The sequence below is a fragment of the Peromyscus maniculatus genome, chromosome 4 (genome assembly GCF_049852395.1).
Source record: "Peromyscus maniculatus bairdii isolate BWxNUB_F1_BW_parent chromosome 4, HU_Pman_BW_mat_3.1, whole genome shotgun sequence".
In the NCBI taxonomy this organism is placed as follows: domain Eukaryota; kingdom Metazoa; phylum Chordata; class Mammalia; order Rodentia; family Cricetidae; genus Peromyscus; species Peromyscus maniculatus.
Window position 1 is genome coordinate 103,069,444 of NC_134855.1, and position 20,249 is coordinate 103,089,692.

At 45.8% G+C, this 20,249-nt stretch overlaps 1 protein-coding gene across 3 annotated transcripts in view; it reads right to left on the reverse strand.

Moving 5' to 3' along the window:
- Nucleotides 1-4,576: 4,576 nt before the first annotated feature.
- The window catches only part of Fbn1 (fibrillin 1), a 212,705-nt gene continuing 197,032 nt past the window's right edge, over nt 4,577-20,249 (reverse strand). For all 3 annotated transcript variants that reach the window (XM_076570544.1, XM_076570547.1, XM_076570546.1), the window contains 8 exons: nt 18,923-19,048; nt 18,590-18,712; nt 16,506-16,622; nt 16,078-16,206; nt 15,193-15,312; nt 10,049-10,280; nt 7,151-7,325; nt 4,577-5,965 (listed from right to left, as the gene is read on the reverse strand). In XM_076570544.1, coding sequence (XP_076426659.1) covers nt 5,576-5,965; nt 7,151-7,325; nt 10,049-10,280; nt 15,193-15,312; nt 16,078-16,206; nt 16,506-16,622; nt 18,590-18,712; nt 18,923-19,048 — 1,412 coding nt within the window. In that variant the 3' untranslated portion in view covers nt 4,577-5,575. The remainder of the gene's footprint in view (nt 5,966-7,150; nt 7,326-10,048; nt 10,281-15,192; nt 15,313-16,077; nt 16,207-16,505; nt 16,623-18,589; nt 18,713-18,922; nt 19,049-20,249) is intronic.

Sequence of the window (20,249 nt, forward strand, 5' to 3'; positions counted from 1 at the left end):
TCCTTTCATGTATGGTTTCTTCATGGTAAAAAGGTGTAGATGTGTGCATGTCTTTATTAGAATAATCAACAGTCTGTGTTGTAACAAAAATTCCCAGGCTATCAGAGACTTAAGGCAATGAACTTGATTTCTTGTGGGAAGGACTGTGTGTTTTTGTTTATTGTTTTCAAATAGACCTGGAGATAGTATATATTTGCTGTGGAAAATCCTTTTGTACACTGTGAAGATTTGTCACTGTGATTGGTTTAATAAACAAGCTGACTGGCCAATAGTTGAACAGGATGAAGTTAGGTGGGAAAACCAAACTGAGAATAATGGGAAGGAGAAGGGCAGAGCCAGGAGTCACTAGCCAGATGTAGAAGGAACAGGAGATGAATGTGCCATGCTAATAAAGGTACCACCACATGGCAGAGCATAAATAAGGAATATGGGTTAACTAGTTAGTCAGTAAGCCTAAGCTATTAGCCGAGCATTTATAATTCATATTCAGCCTTTGAGGGGTTATTTGGGAACTGGCAGGTGGGAGAGAAACCTCCATCTACATATATCAGTTCTTCTATGATCCTCTTGGTAAGCATCCTGGCACATGACCCCAAACAATCTGTTGAGATATGATCTTTTTGTGGGTTCAGGAGAAAGAAGCAGGGTTGGTGACTGCTTAGTTTCTGCCCCAGATAAACACTGTGAAAATATTGAAAACACCTTTGTAAATGGTGTCTATAGACCCCTAACTTGAGAACATGTCTTATATTAACGTTCAATATTAACCTTACATAGCAATTTCCTCCTATGCTTATAGAGGCAATAACACTCTGAAGGTCATTTTGGCTATAATTTTTAGCAGGGACTGACAGGATCTAATTTTATAAATGAGCTCACCACTTTCTGTGCAGACCACCGCAGTATTTGCTGGGGGTGATACAGTAGATATAGGTTGCTGACTGTGGTGATTGATAGGAGTCCAGACATACACCCTTTCAGATGTGCATGGTAAACACACCTGTTTCTTGCATGTTGTCTGCTAGGGATGTGAAACTGATGTTCATAACACACTGGCACTTCAGGTCTCAAGTGATACGTCAACTTCTAGCTTGACAGATTTCTGCTTTGCATGAACATCCTGCACTTTAGTCATTCATTGTCCCCACAGTGATTGGGTACACGCTGCGTTGTTGAAGATTAGGGTGCTTTGGACTCATTTCCACCTCTGCAAAGTGAGAGACTTTTGGTCTCTCTCACTTGTGTTCCAATAAATACCCAAGCAGAGATGAGAACCAGAGAGGCACAGATCCCAAGGCTTAAATTTAGAAAAAATATACATATCTAGGGGGTAATAAATACGGCAGGATAATACAGAGAGGGTGACGCTGTTACTACCAGTTACCAGACTCAGAAACACAAAGGAGTTGCCCAGGCCCGCTGGCTGGAAAGGGATGGAGTTGAGCAGGTGCAGGACTCAGCCCCTCCCACAGGGTCGGATGGCTGCCTCTCTCAGTGCATTTCCTTTGTAGGTCAAAAATCATGGACTCTGGGGAGAAAATCTTGTCAATGATCAATGAAGAACATTGAGAACAGTGGACCAGGCTTCTTGGTCTTTCAGTAGGTGTGAGGTCTTGTGTGGGTGGACACTGGGTAGGATCTAGAGACATTGTTTCCTGGGGTGCTGGGGCATAGGTATTGACTCCACTTGGGAGTTCATGCAGCCTGCAAATGACCCTGGAGCAGCCAGTCCAGGAGAATACAGGAAGCAACTGGCCAGAAGGGGCCTATTCTCTGCTGGGGCCTGCCGCCCTGGGGCTTGATCTCGGGACCACCTGAGAGAAGCATAGAACACATCCAGAAAGGATAGTCTCGAGGCAATGGCAGACATAAAGGTAGCCACCTCAAGCTGGCTTTGTGCAGTTATGAAAACACACAGTTCAGACATATGAAGATCCCATTAATCCTTGCCACAGAGTTGGCTTTCTTCCCCAGAGTTCAGCTCACCACGTAGACACAACTCCACAAGTCTATGACCCCTTTCTGTCAGTGTCAGGGACGGGTGGATGGGAGGTGTGATTATGATCAGGATGTTTTCAAATGTCTCCATTTCCAGACCAAAAAAGTTTAATCATTTAGGTTCAACTTAATTCTCCCCAAGTGAGTGTTTTAGGGTGAAGAGGAAACGGATCTCTTCGAATTTCTACAACTCCCAGCACAGCTGCAGAGAGGTCAGGTGGGGATGGAAGTCAGGCAGGAACTGATGAATGAAGACATCTTTGCTGCCAAACGCCCCACCTCTGGGCTACTTAATCTTGAACCCCAGCTCTGGTCTGGATTGGAGAACTACTGAGAAACCTCGGTGCCTTCTAGCTGACACTGTAACCGATCCCAGGGGGCAGAGAAGAACGACGGTGTTGAATACTTGCATGAAATATGAATAATCATGGGGGTAAAAAATAATAATGGCTAATCAGCCAGCATGAATCACAACTTACCTGCTGGGACTTGACTCAGTTAGCAAAGATGATACACCATGCATTCTCCAACAATCAAAAATGACCTTTACATGCACATGGAAAGGTCAAGGGTGCAAACAGCCCCCCTTCTAAAAAGATGGTCATGGCTTTTTTTTTTTTCAGAAAAAGAAATTGGATTCATGAGTGGTTCGTTGAAATCACAGATTTTGTGGTGTTGTCAGGTCCTGCAGTTAAAATGGTCTAAACACATGGGTATGCAGACATGTGAAAAGCCAGTATTTCTAGTAGTATTGCTCTCCTACCACTTAAAAACAAGCCGGTGAATAACTGTTTCTATTATGTCTCTAAAAACTACAGTTAAAGCTAGAATAAAGTACATGATGTGGACAAAGCTGACCTGTTATTTGAAAACCCCAGCAGATTATAGATATGTACATATTTGTATCATCAACCCAATTGTCCTTTATTTTGGCCCATCTAGTTTACAAGCATGATTTCTGAAGTGAGACAGTATTTGTCATGGCAGCATCCAAGCACTTTTGGCTGAGTGAAGCATGGTTTGTTGCACAAAAATGTAGCTGTTTATGCAAGTCTAAACATTTCACAAGGGCAGCTGAGTTCATTTCAATGCTACTTACAGAATGATTATTGGCGAATGAAATGGGCTGTGGGAAAGACAAGGTATTTTTCAAGCTTCTGAAGGGTGCACAGCATCAGTTCTTCAACTAGCAAAAATAAAATGGAAAGGTCCAGGACGATGGGAAGGTGCAGGGTGAAACCTGGGGGCAGAGGGGGTTTTACAAGAGAGTATTTTCAATGGAAGAATGAGGGAAATGTTGTGTTACAGTCAGAAACATGGAAAGTATGCTGTTCAACACTGCTGGCTCTGGAATAAATAAAATCCAGATTCAGACTATTAAAAATATCAAAGTGCTCTGTCACGTGCCAACTCCATTTTCTTCTGTTGTTTGTTATGAAGAAAATCTATTATTGAATGGAATACAGTCCTGGATAAATTATCAAAGACATTTTCCATATGCAAACCATAGTTTGACATGTGTTATCAATTCTTCTCTAGCAATTTTAATATACTTCTATCACAGAGAGATAGGTGCAGAGTTAAAAGGGAATTCCAAGTTGTATTTTGACCACCTCTTCAAGGCACTGATCCCGCTCATTTTCATCTCATCTCTACTAAGCAACAATCATGATCAAGATTCTTCTGGATAGCAAAATCAGAGATTTAAAAAAAAAAAAAAAGAGCCTCAGACAAACCAACCAACAACAATGAACTCCTTAACCTATCCGTGGGCATTAAACAGATGCTAGCACTTTGTCTAACCTAGCTAAACTCAACACACTACAAGGAAGCCCATCCCCCCAATGGGTAGCTTTCTCATTAGGAAGGTATATGATAAACTGAGGCTTATGGGGTTGATACTAGCTTTGCCTTCTGGAAAAGCATCAGTGGTAGCCTACTCCCCTGGCTTTAGCCTAAGCTTCCCAGAATTGGAGACGACTTTCCCATGGCTTGGAAAATTCCACTCCCGTCCTCTCTTCATGCAACAAGTTGAATTCATCTTATTTTCACCACCACAAACTGTTTTGCTGGCCCGAGGGCTTTAAAACATTTTTTCTCCTATTAACTGAATGAGATTAGCAGTTAAATATTGAATATTGCATTTAAAACGAACCAGCATTTTTCAAGTTAGGACATTTGAAAACCAAGAGTTGCAGCATTCCGTTGGATTCAATTGAACACCGGCTCTCTGTAATTAGCCTAGCACTGCCCAACAACAGATGTTCAGGGGGACAGATGGAACACCTTGCCAGTGCTGTGTACTTGATGGGAGAGGGCACAAAGGTCGAATGCTCTAAGAGAATGACTGAATTTTATATTTGGAAGTTCTTAAATCTGGGAGTTTAGAAGTCACACGATTGATTAGGTCACAGTTTAGAAATGATGCTGCAATCTAAATGTCTTCCTAGTAAGCCAGATAAGGAACCAAGCATTCGGCAATCGGTAATCACTATACACAGGACCAACTGAAGATGTGATTTCTTCTCCTGGTGCTCATGGTGCATGCCCACAGAAGCCATAGATAACAGACCAAGGATACTTTAAACCCAGGAGACTTTTATTTCCCCTCCAGAAAGTCCCTTACCCTCCCAGCCTCCAATCCACACAAGAACACAAAACCATGGAGTAAACTAAAAAAGGGAGGGAGGGTAGGATCACTTTATTGTGACATTATGACATTAACCCCTTGTTGACAGGAATGACCGAGAGTGATTTTGGCAGATTGCACATGCTGGGTGATGGAGGGTGCACTGGTGATCCTCTGGTGGCCGAGGCTGTTTCCTTGTCTTCTCCAACCTCAGCGCACAAGCGGGCCAGTCACAGATTCCACTTCCGCTTGGTGTAGACGTTGAACAAGTCTTTGGTCTCAATAAGCACCATTACAAACCCTCACATTAAGGGCTTTATTATTCTAGTTTATAAATGTTTCAATGATAAAAATAACACGATTACAGTATACACACACTTAATTTACATGTAATGTATTATACTCATAAGTGAGATAAGCTACTGAACTAACTTTGGTTGATTGAAATGAAGTATCTGAGCTGAATACTTGGCATTTTGGTTTCTAACTTGTGTACTTATTACAGTGCATCGATAAATCTATTTTGAGACTTTACTAGCACCAAATAGACATCAGAAACGACCAACCTACTGCTTGCACTCATAGAAGCCAAGTTTCGAAATGTGAAAACAAATGGACCGTCAGATGGAAACACATTCCCGTGCGGCAGCTGGAAAGGTAGGTAGGCCGTCGGCATGAATGGCCAACCTCAGTGGATATTCATGTCCCAGTTTCCAGGAATCAACACGTATGACAAGGTAGCTGAGCTACTCATGAGAAGCCTGAGGAAGTGGTTGTTTGAACTAGGGTCATCACTGTACCTTGATGCCATTCAAGAATAGTGCTCATTTATACAGATTGACTTGGTGAATGATTGTACCATGATGTGAAGGTTCTGGTTTGGGGAAAATAGAATTCTACCTACCTACAGTTGCTTTTATTTTAATTATTTGGTCTTTGGATGGTGAATTAATGAAGCAGGATCTGAATTTTCATCTTCAGGTTATCGCCCAGTTCACCGCTGAGGTAGTCTTTGTCATGCCTGTCCTCTAACTGATTAAGTTCTTTCTTTTTATAAAGTGGAGTACTGCTGATTTGTAAGGAGTAGCTGCCAGCCACTGGCTTCTTCTTCGTGAAGTGGAGGTAGCTGACTCCTTCTTTCTGGTTGATTTTAAAGAAGCCATCTTCATTTCCAGATTCAATCAAGTATCTGTTGTGGTTCGTCAGAGTTGTAAGGGCCGGCAGGAGCTCTAAGATTCGGACCTTGTGGCTGATGTGGGAAATATTGAAAGCAAAGCTAGCTGGCTTCTCCACATCCCAACTTGCGAGGCTCACGTTGGCTTCCATCTCCGACCCATCCTGGAAAGACACGTGACAATGCCTTAACTCCAGCTAAATATGTTCTTTAGTTCTCATAAGAAAGAAAACGCCATTCAAGTTTCAAGACAAATAAGGTTTCTGCCTAGGCTGTGTCCACTGTGAGGAAGCTGCATACTCAGAGTACTTTGTGGAAATCACAAATGTGCTTTCAAAAAATTGATGGGAGGAAGAAACTGGGGTTGAAATCAGTTGTATTGGGGGAGGGGGAGGCTCTCAGTAGGTCTAAACTGTGGTCCCTGAACCAGTAGCCTTAGCATCGCCTGGAAACCATTAGACATGCAAAAGCTTAGCCCCTCTCAGACCTGTTGAATTAGAAACCCTGGGGCTCTTCCCAGCAATCCATTCTAACAAGGCTTCCGGTGACTCAGATGCAGAGATTTTTTTTTTTTTTTTTTTTTTGAAGCGCTGTTCATAGATTGTTTTCTTTCCAAAGACTTATTTCCCAAACCACAGGAGGTGGGTTGCAGAGGGGTTACTCAGACTCAGAACTCGTCTATTTCAATTTTGCTCACTGACACAAAAACCATCCCCTCCGAAGGACACACCTATGGACCTACTTCCTGGCTGTGATGAGCTGTTAAGGTCTGTGGGGTTCTGTTTGTTTGTTTGTTTGTTTTTTGTTTTTTTTTCCTTTCACCTAGCTTTCTGCTTGCCTCTTTGGGACCACGTAGGCTAAATGCTCCCAGCCTGGAGCCAGAGAACTGGGTGAATGCTGCATGTCTGACTTGACTTAGCATCATATGTTCCTGCTCACCACCCAAGCTCCCCCACACTCCCTGTGGCCCTTTTCCCGCAGAGGAGCCTTTAGTTTCCAGACCTCGGCGTTCCTGTGTGGGGAGCACTACTGTGTGTGCATGCCGCTCTGCCTACTTGGTGTCCTTTCTGCAGACACTGGGTGGGCGTTTGACTTTCTTCTTGGTGAGACAGGAAATGAGCAAGTGTGTGAAAACCTTTCAAACTGCCATTCTCCAAAGGCGGCCAGAACAAACAAATCAATAAAATAAAACAAACCCCCAAAGCCCCATAGCCTCTTGCAAAATGCTGCTAGAGCCAGGAGAATGACTGGGCTAGCTGTCGGGGGAGAGTGTTCACACTTTGGGGTGACCTTGGAAGAATGCACAAGAGCCCTTCCGTATCATCAGACAAGGAGAGACCCCGACCTACCTGGATGTCCAAGGCATCTGTTTCGTTTGTGCTTCTCCGTTTCCTGCCTCGTTTGGAGTAGCCATTGATCTTACACTCATAGCAGGCTTCTGGGGACAGTGAATTGTCATCCATCTCACCGCTGGCAGGTGGCTCTGGGCCCCCTCTGCCCATGCCCATTCCAGAAACACAATGCCTGCCGTACAAAGGAGCACACAGACAGTTTGCATCAGAATCAGTAATGTCCAGCCTCCTGGCTGGTAACATCCCATTTTCCACTGGACGATCGTCTGCTTCTAAAAAATCATACAGATGCCCTCTGTTGTGAGCTCCAAATACCCAATCCCCTGAGTACAGGGTCCTTTCTCTCAAGACACTGGTGTGCGTACTTCCTGATCCCTTCATCTCCCAGCCTACCGGCCCAAGCCTTTGCAGTACTCTGCAGAGAGGGGACACACTGAAAACTGAAGATCACGTGACCTGGTGGATCACTGAAACATGTCTTCTTCTAAGAATCAGGCTCCATGGGAGTAAGGAGGCTCCCTGGCAGCTGTACCTCTAGGGGAGAGCAATGGGTGGACAGGTGGGCCAGATCTGGGGCCTCTTTCCTGGACAACGTATTTTTTTTCTATGCTGTGACCTTGATTTTTATGTTTTAGTTTTTAAAAGCAGCACATACTATGTCAGATGCTCTTATGACATATTCTGGACAGAGTGTTTCAGTGGCTTTCTTCCTCCCAGGTCTCCCACCCTCCTGCTGCTACCTCTGCTCCTACCAGCCCTCCATCCCAGTCTTTTACCGTTTCATGTCCCGTGTTTCTGGTTTATGTCCGTGGCCTAACCACTGCCTTCACCACCACTGCTGCCCCCTGCTGGCCCAACAGGGTATCGGGAAGCGTGGCGTGCTCTTCCTGGGGTTCTTGGAACCCACTTCCTGCTCTCCCGTCACTGCCACGCCTCCCCAACCCCTTTCTAAGCAGTCACATCTATTTGACAGTTTACTCTTGCGGGAAGAGAAGTCCAGGTGGTGACTGAGGCTTGATACGGTCCTGTGATGTGAAGATATGCAGTATTCTCTCTCTCTCTCTCTCTCTCTCTCTCTCTCTCTCTCTCTCTCTCTCTCTCTCTCTCTCTCTTTCAAGACGGGTTTTCTCTGTGTGTAACAGCTCTGGCTATCCTGGAACTCGCTCTGTAGACCAGGCTGGCCTCCAACTCACAGAGATCCGCCTGCCTCTGCCTCCTGAGTGCTGGGATTAAAGGTCTGCACCACCACCGCCAGGCTACACAATATATTCTCACATACAGCATGAATCAGCACAGAACTTGCCCAACTGTGGGAAACAGTTTCAAGTCATTGAAAACCACTAAGGCCAGTGGCTTTGACTCATGCGGGGAGGCTGATAAACAAACCCAGACCCAAGAGAGATCTAATCCTTATTTCCTTGCTTTTCAGTTATCGAAGCCAAAGGAGCTTCACACAGTCTCTGATTTGTTTTTGTCAGGCTCCCTTTCTGAATGTGTTGAGAACCTAGGAATTATCCTGAACCAACCCTTAGTTTGGGGGGTCAAGTTGACTCAAGTGACATCACAGAGGGGCCAAAGCCATTATGAACGGGCAGGCGGATTTCTACCACGAAATGTACACCAACCCCTGCTAAACTGCTTCTCTGTGATGACTGACCTACTCTTTACAGCTCATTTCCTTGTTTGTCCACGGATTTCGAAACACACCAGCAAGTCGCTGGCTCGCTGCTGTTTGTCACCACCCTTGAGCGCTTCTCTCTACTTCCCAGGGTCTCCCTGGGTGCACACATTTCCTTTCCTCTTCACCTAGCAGCATGGAACATAGGTAAACAGAGAGGAGAATGAAGGGGGAGGCAAGCCCAAATCTACAGGCTTGGCTTCTTCCTCAGAACTTTCCTCCAGGATTTCCTTGTCCCAGGAGCACCACTTATAAGAAATGGGACTACCAAGTCCCACGGGCAAAGGGCCAGTTTGGAGTATCACTGTTTTTTTTTTTTTTTTGGCTGGGAAAAATGGTTCTGGCATTAAACTGTAAAAAAATAAAGGAGTCAATTGAGAGCCAGACAGACATCTGGGAATTTGGGTCCTACTGCTGGCATTCTGAGAGCTTCCCACGAAGCATTCTTCTACCTTGACGTTTATACAGACTGGACTAAGTCCCTGAAAGCCAGTGTGCCACAGGAACAACTGGGTTCATATTTGGTATAAGTGTGTGTGTGTGTGTGTGTGTGTGTGTGTGTGTGTGTGTGAGAGAGAGAGAGAGAGAGAGAGAGAGAGAGAGAGAGAGAGAATTAAGAAGTTAAGATTCATGAACCAGATGTGCACAAGTCATTAGGGAAGACCTCAACTTTAAAAACTTACTAAAATTTTAAGCCATTGAGAAAAACAGTGTTCCTTTCTGCCCCAACTGTCAGATACATGTTCACATCATTTGGTAAAATTTTCTACCCGGAAATTATAGTTAATTATTCCAACTCATACTTAATGTGCTTTTTGATCATTTCTAATATAATTCAAGAGTGAAGGGCAAAAGATGCCTTAAAAACCGTAAGAGCAGGCCAGGCAGTGGTGGCACACGCCTTTAATCCCAGCAATCGGGAGGCAGAGCCAGGTGGATCTCTGTGAGTTTGAGGCCAGCCTGGTCTACAGAGTGAGCTCCAGGACAGGCACCAAAACTACACAGAGAAACCCTGTCTCAAAAAAACAAAGAAACAAAACAATGAGTTTCTAGCAATCTGGATACACCCCTTATGGATGCGCCTCTCAAACTTTCTCAGGGATAACTGGAGTGACCCTGATGGTTATGGAAAATGTAGTTCTCTAGAAGGGCAGGTACTTATGTAGAGATGCACATTTAGTGAGTCATTGATCAAGGGCAGGAAGAGAAATACTTACCCTTGGCCTATCCGGAAGTAGCCTGGAGGACAGCCGCACAGGTAGCCACCCTCGGTATTGGAGCAGCCGTAACTGCAGGGGGCCTGCGATGAGCCACACTCATTGATGTCTTGGCAGCCTCCGCTGAACTGTTCATACTGGAAGCCAGTGGGACACATGCACTTGTAACTCCCCAGGGTGTTATGGCAGGAGGCTCCCCCACAGACGTGTGCGCTCAGGCATTCGTTTTCATCTGCAGCAAAAACAAGAGAACACTACATGTGTGATGTTGCCATAGACTTCCATGGAGGAATTTGGGTCATATTCCTCATGACTCGCCAACAGGCCTATAGGGAGGGAGGGAGGAAGGAAGGGAGGGTCTCAGGGAGAAAAAGTAGGCAGTGTAGCCAGAGTGGAGAGAACCAGAGAGAAAGCTGTGGAGATGGAGGGAGCCTCTTGGCATGCTGACTAAATATGGTAGAGGGGGTCAAATGCACCTAGGGGAGCATCCAGGATGGCACTGTGAGAAGCCTCAGACTTCAGTTCTCACTGAAAGCCAGTGCCAGCATGTTATGCTCCATGAGAGGCAGGACCACAGCTATAATTTGGGGTTTTAGGGCAGGTGGGAAGGGACCATACAGTTATCTGTGTTCTTGCTTCACAAGCGTCTGCAGGATGGCTATCCCGGAAGCAGGGACCCACCACTTCTGCTGATGCTGCCCGGGGGCCTGCCTGTTGCAGGATGTGAATGAAGGTCGGGGGAAGGCTGATATTCTACAGGGGAATCCACCTCATTTGTACTTTCTTTTCAAAAAGTCTACAAAGGCCTCTAGGTGCTCATTCTTAGGCCATGTCTCACCTCTTGGTATGGCTGGGTTTTTTGTTTTTTGTTTTTTTGTTTGTTTTTTGTTTTTTTAAATCTCTGAATGCCTATTCAAACCAGTTGTGATTCCAGTGTCTGAGCCATGACTAAAGCTAAGTGTGGCACACTTTTCAGGCAGTGACAGGGGACATCTACGAGACACACATTCTGCAGGGAAGCCTACCCACAGAAGCCTACATAGTCTGGAGGAGATAGGAAAATAGAATAACTCTTAAAGATGTCTTTTAACTTTTATTTATATATGTACATGTGTATGCCACATGCATGCAGTGCCTATAGAGGCCAGGAAGGGCTCTAGGTCCCCTGGAACTGGTGTTAGGGACAGTTGTGAGCCACAGTGTGGGTGCTGGGACTCGAACCCAGGTCCTCTGGCAGAGCAGCCAGTAAGCCTTAGTCGCTGAGCCATCTCTCCAGCCCTAGAAATCTAACTTTCAAAAACTTCAGTTCAAATGAAGAAAACTGTGACCTTCTCATTATTTCAGTCTACATACTTTTGAAATCTCTACGATTCTTCCCTGGACCTGCCATTGTGGGGCATGCTGGGAACTTGCTGTTAAAAGCTGTCCTCAGAGCTACAGCACTCTCTCTGGAGTATGTATGGCCTTCATTCCTCTTCGGGTGGCCACTTCCAGCAAGGTGTGAAAGGAGCGCTCCCTGGAGCCATAGGGGATAGAGAGGATGTGGGGGTGTTTCACATTCCTTTATGGACGCCTTGTGACCATCCCAGGAGCTTTAGGAATCTTCTCTAGGACCCTACACCGAGCAGCAGCCAGGCCAGGGCCCTGATGGGGCTGCTTGACTGCAGGGACCATGTTCTTTATACCATAGTGGCCCGCGAGGGCACAGCTATGCTGAAAACCGCGTTTCTTCTCTCCTGTAATTAATTTGACCTTCTTTGTTCAGAGAGAACGACGCTCTTTCTCTTTTTCTCCAAATGCTCTAAATAACTCACTTTTTAAAACATGCATTTATCGTGTGTGCATGCATGCACACACAAGCACACACACGAGAGTGTCACGGTGCATGTGTAGAGGACAGAGGACAACTTGTGGGAGTCTGCTCTCTCCCTCTGCTCTGAGGACCCTCCGGACTGAATTCTCGTCACCGGCATCGGCAGCCACTGAGCCAACTCACCGGCCTCAAACACTTATCTAAGTTGGTGTATATTCATGTACACAGTGAGCGATGAGTCTAATACATACACTATCATCCAAGTGTATTGTGCAGTTCCACCCTCCCCACCCTCCCCTCCCCTCTCCCCGTCTCCACCACTACCCCTTCCTTTTCCCTGTTCATCCTTCTTCTCTCACGCCATGTATGTGAAGTTAGTACACAGGTGTGTAAAAGTGGAAGGCCTAGGGTTTTTGCTGGTAATACAAATGCTTAGTATCATGTGTGTCTGTGTGTCTAGTATTATTCACGGGCATGTATCCTTCCCCCTCCTCTCCAGTCACTAGCCTGACTTTGCCTATTTGAAGATTCTCTACATTCAAAGAACTCAAGTCTAAATCCAAGGTCCCTTAGGCTACAGGGGTCCTAAAACAGAAAAATAAAATATAACGTTGTCTCTGTTCTTTTCCCTTATTTTAAATACGGAATGAAGCATGATATAGATACCAGTGGAGGCCGTAAGCACCAGACCTTAGCTAAGCAAAGAGTAAGGAGTGTAGGAGAATCTGGGACGACCATTCTTTCTTGACCCTCCATGGCCTCTATCCTCTCCACCTGCTCTCAGCCCGCACAAAACTGATCTGTGTGGAGCATCAGAGCCTCTGATCTCTTCTTCTCCACATGGGTTTGGCTCATGGGACCCAGACTAATAAGCCATGAGGCATGGGTAGATACAGGGCAAGACCTGTCAATCTATCGCTAGATTTATTTTGCTTTTTGCTAATAGGCACAAAGTAGATCGACATTAGAGGAAGGGAAGTAATTCATTACACAAAAAAGATGCTTGTAAATATTAACTCTATCCGCTCCTAGACTGGACAACCAGGAAAGAAACCGAGTGCCTCTCAGCATGCAAGCTGAACTGGCCTGGTCTGGAAGGCTGGAAGAGTTCCTCTCTGAGGCAGATGCCAAATTGGAGAGTCTCCAACAGTCCTTTTAACCTCTCCCTGGGCTTCTGTAAATATTCCTTCTGGTGGAGAACTCTCCTCCCTTTTCATAGACTTTTTATTTTATTTTACTTCTTCTCTGATAACATTTCATAAACATTTAAATTCATATTGCTCATCTGTGTTGGGGCGGCAGGGCACAAATGAAGATCAGCAGTCTTCAGTGCTCAGTGTCCGCAGCCTGAGAACAACATGCTCACACATGTGGCCTTTGCCGTCTGCAAATGCAGTAGTTTGGTTGACATGTACCCCTGACCCCTTCTGTCCATCCTGTATACCCTGGGCAACCGACTCCACAAGGAATTTAGTTTTCTATCCTTCTCAATATCTTGATTCGTTCTTCTATCTGCAATTTTATTGGTGAGAATTTCCTCCTTTTTATATAAAAAAGAGCATTCTAATTAATTAAAATATCAATTAAAGCCCCTAAAAACCACTCCATAGGACAGATTAAAACCCACCACCCTGACCTGCAGCAGGTCACATGACGCAGGTTAGTGGTGGTATCGGTTGCCAGTAGGAAACTCCTAAATGTAGGGTAGGCTTTCTTTGATTGCTTTTGGTAGGGCCAAATGGTTTCCACTCCAGCTGAGAGTTGAAATCTGCTATTTGCTTCCAGAAAGGATTGGAGTTAATGGCCCCTGACTTCTAACTCAGCCACCAGGAAGAGTGAACTTCTGACAAGCTATGAATGGGCACCCAGGTGGGTGGTCCAAGAGATCTGCTCTGGATAGCCCCACCCTGAGGGAACCATTCCAGCTCATGACAGAACTCATTGTAGATAACTTTATTTCTTGAGAGTTCTGAGCCTCGTTTGGGGTTTGGGTTGAACAAGAACCCCAAACTCCTTCTAGCTTCTTACCTGACTTATTATGAACTGGCCATGATCTTCCTGGAACCAAAAACCTTCAAGGAACTAGATACTGTAGAGAGATCCCCAGTGTGGAGTTCTAACAGCGCAGAGTGGGGTGCTAACAGTGCAGTGTGGAGTTCTAACAGTGCAGTGTGGGGTGCTAACAGTGCAGTGTGGGGTGCTAACAGTGCAGTGTGGGGTGCTAACAGTGCAGTGTGGAGTTCTAACAGTGCAGTGTGGGGTGCTAACAGTGCAGTGTGTGGTGCTAACAGTGCAGTGTGGGGTGCTAACAGTGCAGTGTGGGGTGCTAACAGTGCAGTGTGGGGTGCTAACAGTGCGGTGTGGAGTTCTAACAGCGCAGAGTGGGGTGCTAACAGTGCAGTGTGGAGTTCTAATAGTGCAGTGTGGGGTGCTAACAGTGCAGTGTGGGGTGCTAACAGTGCAGTGTGAGGTGCTAACAGTGCAGTGTGTGGTTCTAATAGTGCAGTGTGGGGTGCTAACAGTGCAGTGTGGGGTGCTAACAGTGCAGTGTGGGGTGCTAACAGTGCGGTGTGGAGTTCTAACAGTGCAGTGTGGGGTGCTAACAGTGCAGTGTGGGGTGCTAACAGTGCAGTGTGGGGTGCTAACAGTGCAGTGTGGGGTGCTAACAGTGCAGAGTGGAGTGCTAACAGTGCAGTGTGGGGTGCTAACAGTGCAGAGTGGAGTTCTAACAGTACAGTGTGGAGTTCTAACAGTGCAGTGTGAGGTGCTGACAGAGCAGTGTGTGGTTCTAACAGTGCAGTGTGTGGTTCTAACAGTGCAGTGTGGGGTGCTAACAGTGCAGTGTGGAGTTCTAACAGTGAGGTGTGTGGTTCTAACAGTGCAGTGTGGGTTCTAACAGTGCAGTGTGGGGTGCTAACAGTGCAGTGTAGAGTTCTAACAGTGCAGTGTGGAGTTCTAACAGTGTAGTGTGGAGTTCTAACAGTGCGGTGTGTGGTTCTAACAGTGCAGTGTGAGGTGCTGACAGAGCAGTGTGTGGTTCTAACAGTGCAGTGTGGGTTCTAACAGTGCAGTGTGGGGTGCTAACAGTGTAGTGGACTAGGAAGGCTGATGGTATCGAGAAAGGCTAAGGGTATTTCATCCCAGCTATTCCCAAAGCATTCTTCATCTTGTGCTTTTTTTCCTAAGAGATTTTTACTTCCCGTTGGTTTCAAGTGGGGTAGAGCAACTTTCTGTGGGCCGTTGTTGGCTCAGTAACCTTACTTCAGCAGGAAGGCACCGGCTCTCTGAGGAGGCGGCAACCACGCCTCTTTAAGGACTGGGAGCTACTTGCCTACACACTGGTTCCACTGGTAGTGCTGGAGGTAGCCCTGGGGGCAGCTGCACCTGTAGCCGCCGATGATGTTCTGGCAGCCATGCTGACAACGGTGGTTGCCCTCACACTCGTCCACATCTGTAAAAGAAGCAGAGCCTCCCGTGAGCCCCGTCAGCCGCTGTCTCCCAGGCCCCCTGAAGCCTCATCCATCGGCCTGGGAAGCCAAAAGGCAGTTCTAGAAATGAATCTCCTAAAAAGCTATTCTAGCAAAACATCAGGCGTATCTACATTAACATTCAGAGATTCCTGGTAAAGTCTACCGATCAAAATGATGTCAATTCACCACAGAGCATTGTGTGTGTGGGGGTAGCTCTGGAAATTATGTTTGTTTATTTGTACTGGAATTAGAAACATAAATAAGAAAATAAAATCCTAAAAATTAAAATTTAAACATTTATACATTTGTAGAAGAGTTACTTCCTGTATGTATTGTCCATGTTGGAGAAATCTCAGGGCTCTGGCCCCAAATGTCAGAAGTCAAGGTATTTTTGCTGAGTTATTCCTACTATGCTAGATTGTTAACTAAACAAAATCCTGATCTACACGGAAGAAGCATGTAGGTTTTTTTCTAAAACTGGGGGCCGTGTGAATAGCCCCAGCTTCAATTGGCTGCTCTCTTTGTTCAGAGTCTTTTTTTCTTTTCCTTCTTTTTTGCCCTTTGGTTTACTTATTTGTTTTTTATTTTTGGCTGACCTCCAACTTGTAGCAATCCTCCTGCCTCTGCCTCCCAAGTGCTAGGACTACGGATCTGTACCACCACACCCAGAAGAGATATTAGTTCTTGCAATTCACAGACGTTGACAGCCACAAAGGCCACCTCTGCAAAGAGCATCTCGTCCCTACCTTCACAGCTGGCGCCACTCTGATCGAGTGAGAACCCCCGCTGGCATTCACAGGTGAAGCTTCCCGGAGTGTTCTGGCAAACGCCCTTGGAGCCACACAGGTTGATGTCAGACGTGCACTCATTGTTATCTGGGAGAAGCACGGGAGACAGGAGATGACACATTCCAAAGCTGCTTTGCAATGTTTGAAAGGAAGGGGGGAGGTTGACCCAAAGGAGTCCAAAATCGGGTCAGTAACTTCACACTGTGTGTACACAGTCCAACACGTGCACCCCCCTACCCCCCACCCCCCCTACTCTCCACCCCACCCCACCCCCGCCCCAAGCGGGACATGGTGTACTGTTACCGGACAGCAGAGGGAGTAGAAAAGTCTCTTAGACCAAAAAGACCAACAGCTGTGCTCCAGACAGGGTTTTCCTTCCTGCTTACCAATGCAGGCAGTGTGGTGCTGGGTAAACCCAGGAGGGCATTTGCATGTGAAGCCACCGATGGTGTTAACACACAGGAACTGACAGTTATGCTGCTTGGTTGCACACTCGTCGAGATCTGCAAGAAAATGCAAGATGGAGTTCACGGGTGCCCAACGCGCTGGGACGGGAAGCATCTCTTCTAGGCCTCAAAGGACACCAGGGCAACATGGGGCCACAGCCAAGGGCTGGCAAGAAGGCAGGGGATGGACTTGGACAGAGAGGGGAAGTAGCTCTGTGGGAGCCAAGGATGAGCAGTTCCCTTGAGTTAAAGAAACGTAGGAATTTCTCCACCAATTTATTTGAAAGACATTCTAAATGTTTAAATGGGTGATAAAATGAAGTAAAAATTCATTCTGAACATTTTCCACAACAGCAGAAAGATCTGAGGAGAGAAGTCAAAAGTGATGTTGAGGCTGGAAATTTATTTGGTCCTTTAATTATTGCTTCTCAACCTGTGGGTCACGACCCTCAAGGGGTGTGTCAAATGGCCTTTTCACAGGGATTGCCTAAGAGTACAACATGGGGAACTGTACTGAAGGGTCCCCACGTTAGGAAGGTTGAGAACCACTGCCTTAATTCCTTTCTGTTGCATTTAGAACAAACTCATATGAGGTCATGAGTATGACTTCTGTGGTTAGCAGTTTTTCTTTGAATGAAATAAAATTTAACATCTAGGAAAGACTTTTTAAAAAGTCTGATTTTGATGAGCTGAAAACAAACAAAAATCCTTACCTATACTACTGACCCAACGCTAATTTTCATCTCAATGTAATCTCCCACTTTAACAGGGTGTTAAATGCCTGGAAATCCCCGTGTTGTGGTGACCCCCAACTATAAAATTATTTTTGTTGTTACTTCATAACTGTAACTTTGCTACTGTTGTGAATTGTAATGTAATGTGTGTTTTCTAGTAGTCTTAGGCAATCCCCGTGAAAAGGTCATTTGAGCCCCCCCAAGGGTCAAGAGTGTTTTATCACAAATTCAACCCCTCCACAGAGGACAAGTGGTGTTAGATTTGCTGGTGGCTGCCTTTGCTCCATAGTGGCCTTCCTGGCTGGAAGGACACCTGTCCTAACCTGAGAGGACCTCCCTGTGTCCATCCCAGCACGGAGGACTCTCAGATGGAGCCTTTCTTGAACTGTGAGAAGGCCGACTTGTACAGTTGAGAGGCTGACTGATGTCGCTTCTCCCCAAACCAGACGGCCTTCTCCACTGGGACCCGTGTGCAGACCAGCTGCTGCTGAGGAGACAGAGCCACGGGCCCTCATAGCTGTCTATTCCACTAATGGGAACCATTCAGTACAGCAACACTTGCTGTTCTCATCCTCAAGAACGTCTTCTCTCTATTTTCACCCCTCTTTCCTTTTTATTATAATCAATAACACACACTTTAGTTGTGTGTACAAATTAGTTGGGGTTTCACTGTGTTATTTCCATACTTGCCTGAACCTTGCTCAGAAACTCTTGCAAACTTAAAATCTATCTCAGTGGTTCTCAACCTTAAAGCTGTGACCCTTTAATACAATTCTTCATGTTGTGGTGACCCCCAACCATAAAATTATTCTCATTGCCACTTCATAACTGTAATTTTGCTACTGTTATGAATCGTAATGTAAATATCTGATATGCAACCCACAAAGGGGCCAAGACCCACAGTTTAACACTAGTTTAATCAATCAGACACACCTCTGAGATCATGGCATGAAGATCTAGACTACACCGTTGTTGAACAGACAGTGAATAAATGAAGCCAATGGGAAAGGAGAGGAAATCAACAGGGAATCAGCCTCACCAGAACCTTGGAGAGTTGGTACCAAGGAGCCCCTCATGGACAGCATCCATGATGCTCATGGCATCGAGCAACGGTAGCTTCTGCTACCATCCTTCAGCAGCCTCCCTGGCCTCAGCTTAACCCCCATCCCCAGGGACCCACTTTCTACATGGGCACTGAGCCCAGGGAAGCAAGTCTTCCAGCTTGTCTCCCGATACATCACAGGCATGTTCACCTGTGGCAGGCGAGTAGACGAAGCCCAAGTCCCTCACCTTTGCAGCTCCGTCCGTCCTCTTGCAGAATGTAGCCTTTCGGGCAGGAACACTGGTAACTCCCCTCTGTGTTTTTACAGATAAAATTGCAGGGATTGGGAGCCTGGTTGCACTCATTCAGATCTGTGATCAAAGAAAGACAGAGTAAAAGCCCATTTAGAAGATTTTTAGAATGCTCAGCATCTAGACCTATAAACTCTGTGAAGCATCTGATCATTGCCTCACAATTTTCTATTAAGTATAGGTGCAGTTTAGATTTTTTCAGTGTGGGGTTTTCTTTCCTGTAACCGGAAGTTTCAATCAGGAATAAAGCACTAAAAACAAAGCACCTACCTACACAGGCGGTCCCTGTGATATCCGGCGTGTAGCCAGTTTTGCAGATGCAATGATAGGACCCTCTGTCATTGACACACTCCCCGTTCCGGCAAACATCGTGAATAACCTTGCACTCATCAATATCTAGGGCAGATATAAATCACAATAATAAATACATTAAAATATATAACGGGCAACATTGATAAACAGGGGTCACTTGAATGTAAAGTTTCATAGATCATGTTACTATATCATGGACCAAAGTATTAAACCAAAAGGAGACAGAGCAAATGTCATAGGCGATGGTACTCATTGAACAGCTAATGAAGACTTTGTGAGCTGATGATGAGAAGCTACTCAAACAAAGGGAAAGGTTGACAATAATTGGTCATCGAAATTTGTGTTATTTTTCTCTTGGATTCCTAAAACAACACCCCACCGAGACATGTTTGACCCTCTGCTCCATCTTGCATTCACTCTTGCCTCCTGCGGGCATCACATGAGCAAGTCACAGCAGAGGGCCATTTGGACAGGAAAGTCCAGTGTTCCTTTCTAATGTTGCCTGTTCAAAATAAGAAGGAATGCTCTCTAATACTCTCTTTGTCCTGTTTGAAGTTAATCCTGAAAAATATCAAATTACTCAACATGGGGTGGGTGGGGCAAATGGGATCAAGTTCCCTCTTTGAACGGAAATCACAGGGTTCTGGGGTAGACGACAGGGCCGGGTTTTTGCAGTTGGCTACAAAGAGACATCCTTATTCCTGTCTCCATCACAGACAGAAAGGTTCGGTCAGTGTGCACTGATGGCATTAAAGCCACTCACCCCCACCTCTTGACCCAGCTAGCACGGGGCACCAACACAAGCAACTTGCCTGAGTTATTATCAGCCCTTCACTGCCTAATAATCATCTAGTATCAGCAGATGAGTGTGCCTGACCCTGTTCACCCTGAGGTCCAAGTAAGCACTTTGTCACTGGTCTCAGGAAATGTGTCTTCCACCATCTTGTTTCAGCCTCCTCCAAGAAGCAGGAATTGCTTCCGCTAACTCCATCTTCTCTGGCCCTTTCTTCCTTTACCTACCCAGTTCCTTCATCCTGCCATCAGCCACATCTTCCCAAACAAAGACAGTTGTTTCCTAACTCTCCTTTATTTTCTTGCTTCTAATCCCCGTCCCCAAGGAGCACAATGGAGCACCAATGGGACCCTTTTCTCGGTCCTTCTATGAACTAAAATCTAACTGTGATCACTTTATAAAAGTGGGACTCACACGAGGCTGGCAGGTCTTCAGAGCTGCCTCAGACACCTCCCTGGCCTCCATTCACATCTAGCTTGCTAGTTGAAAGCA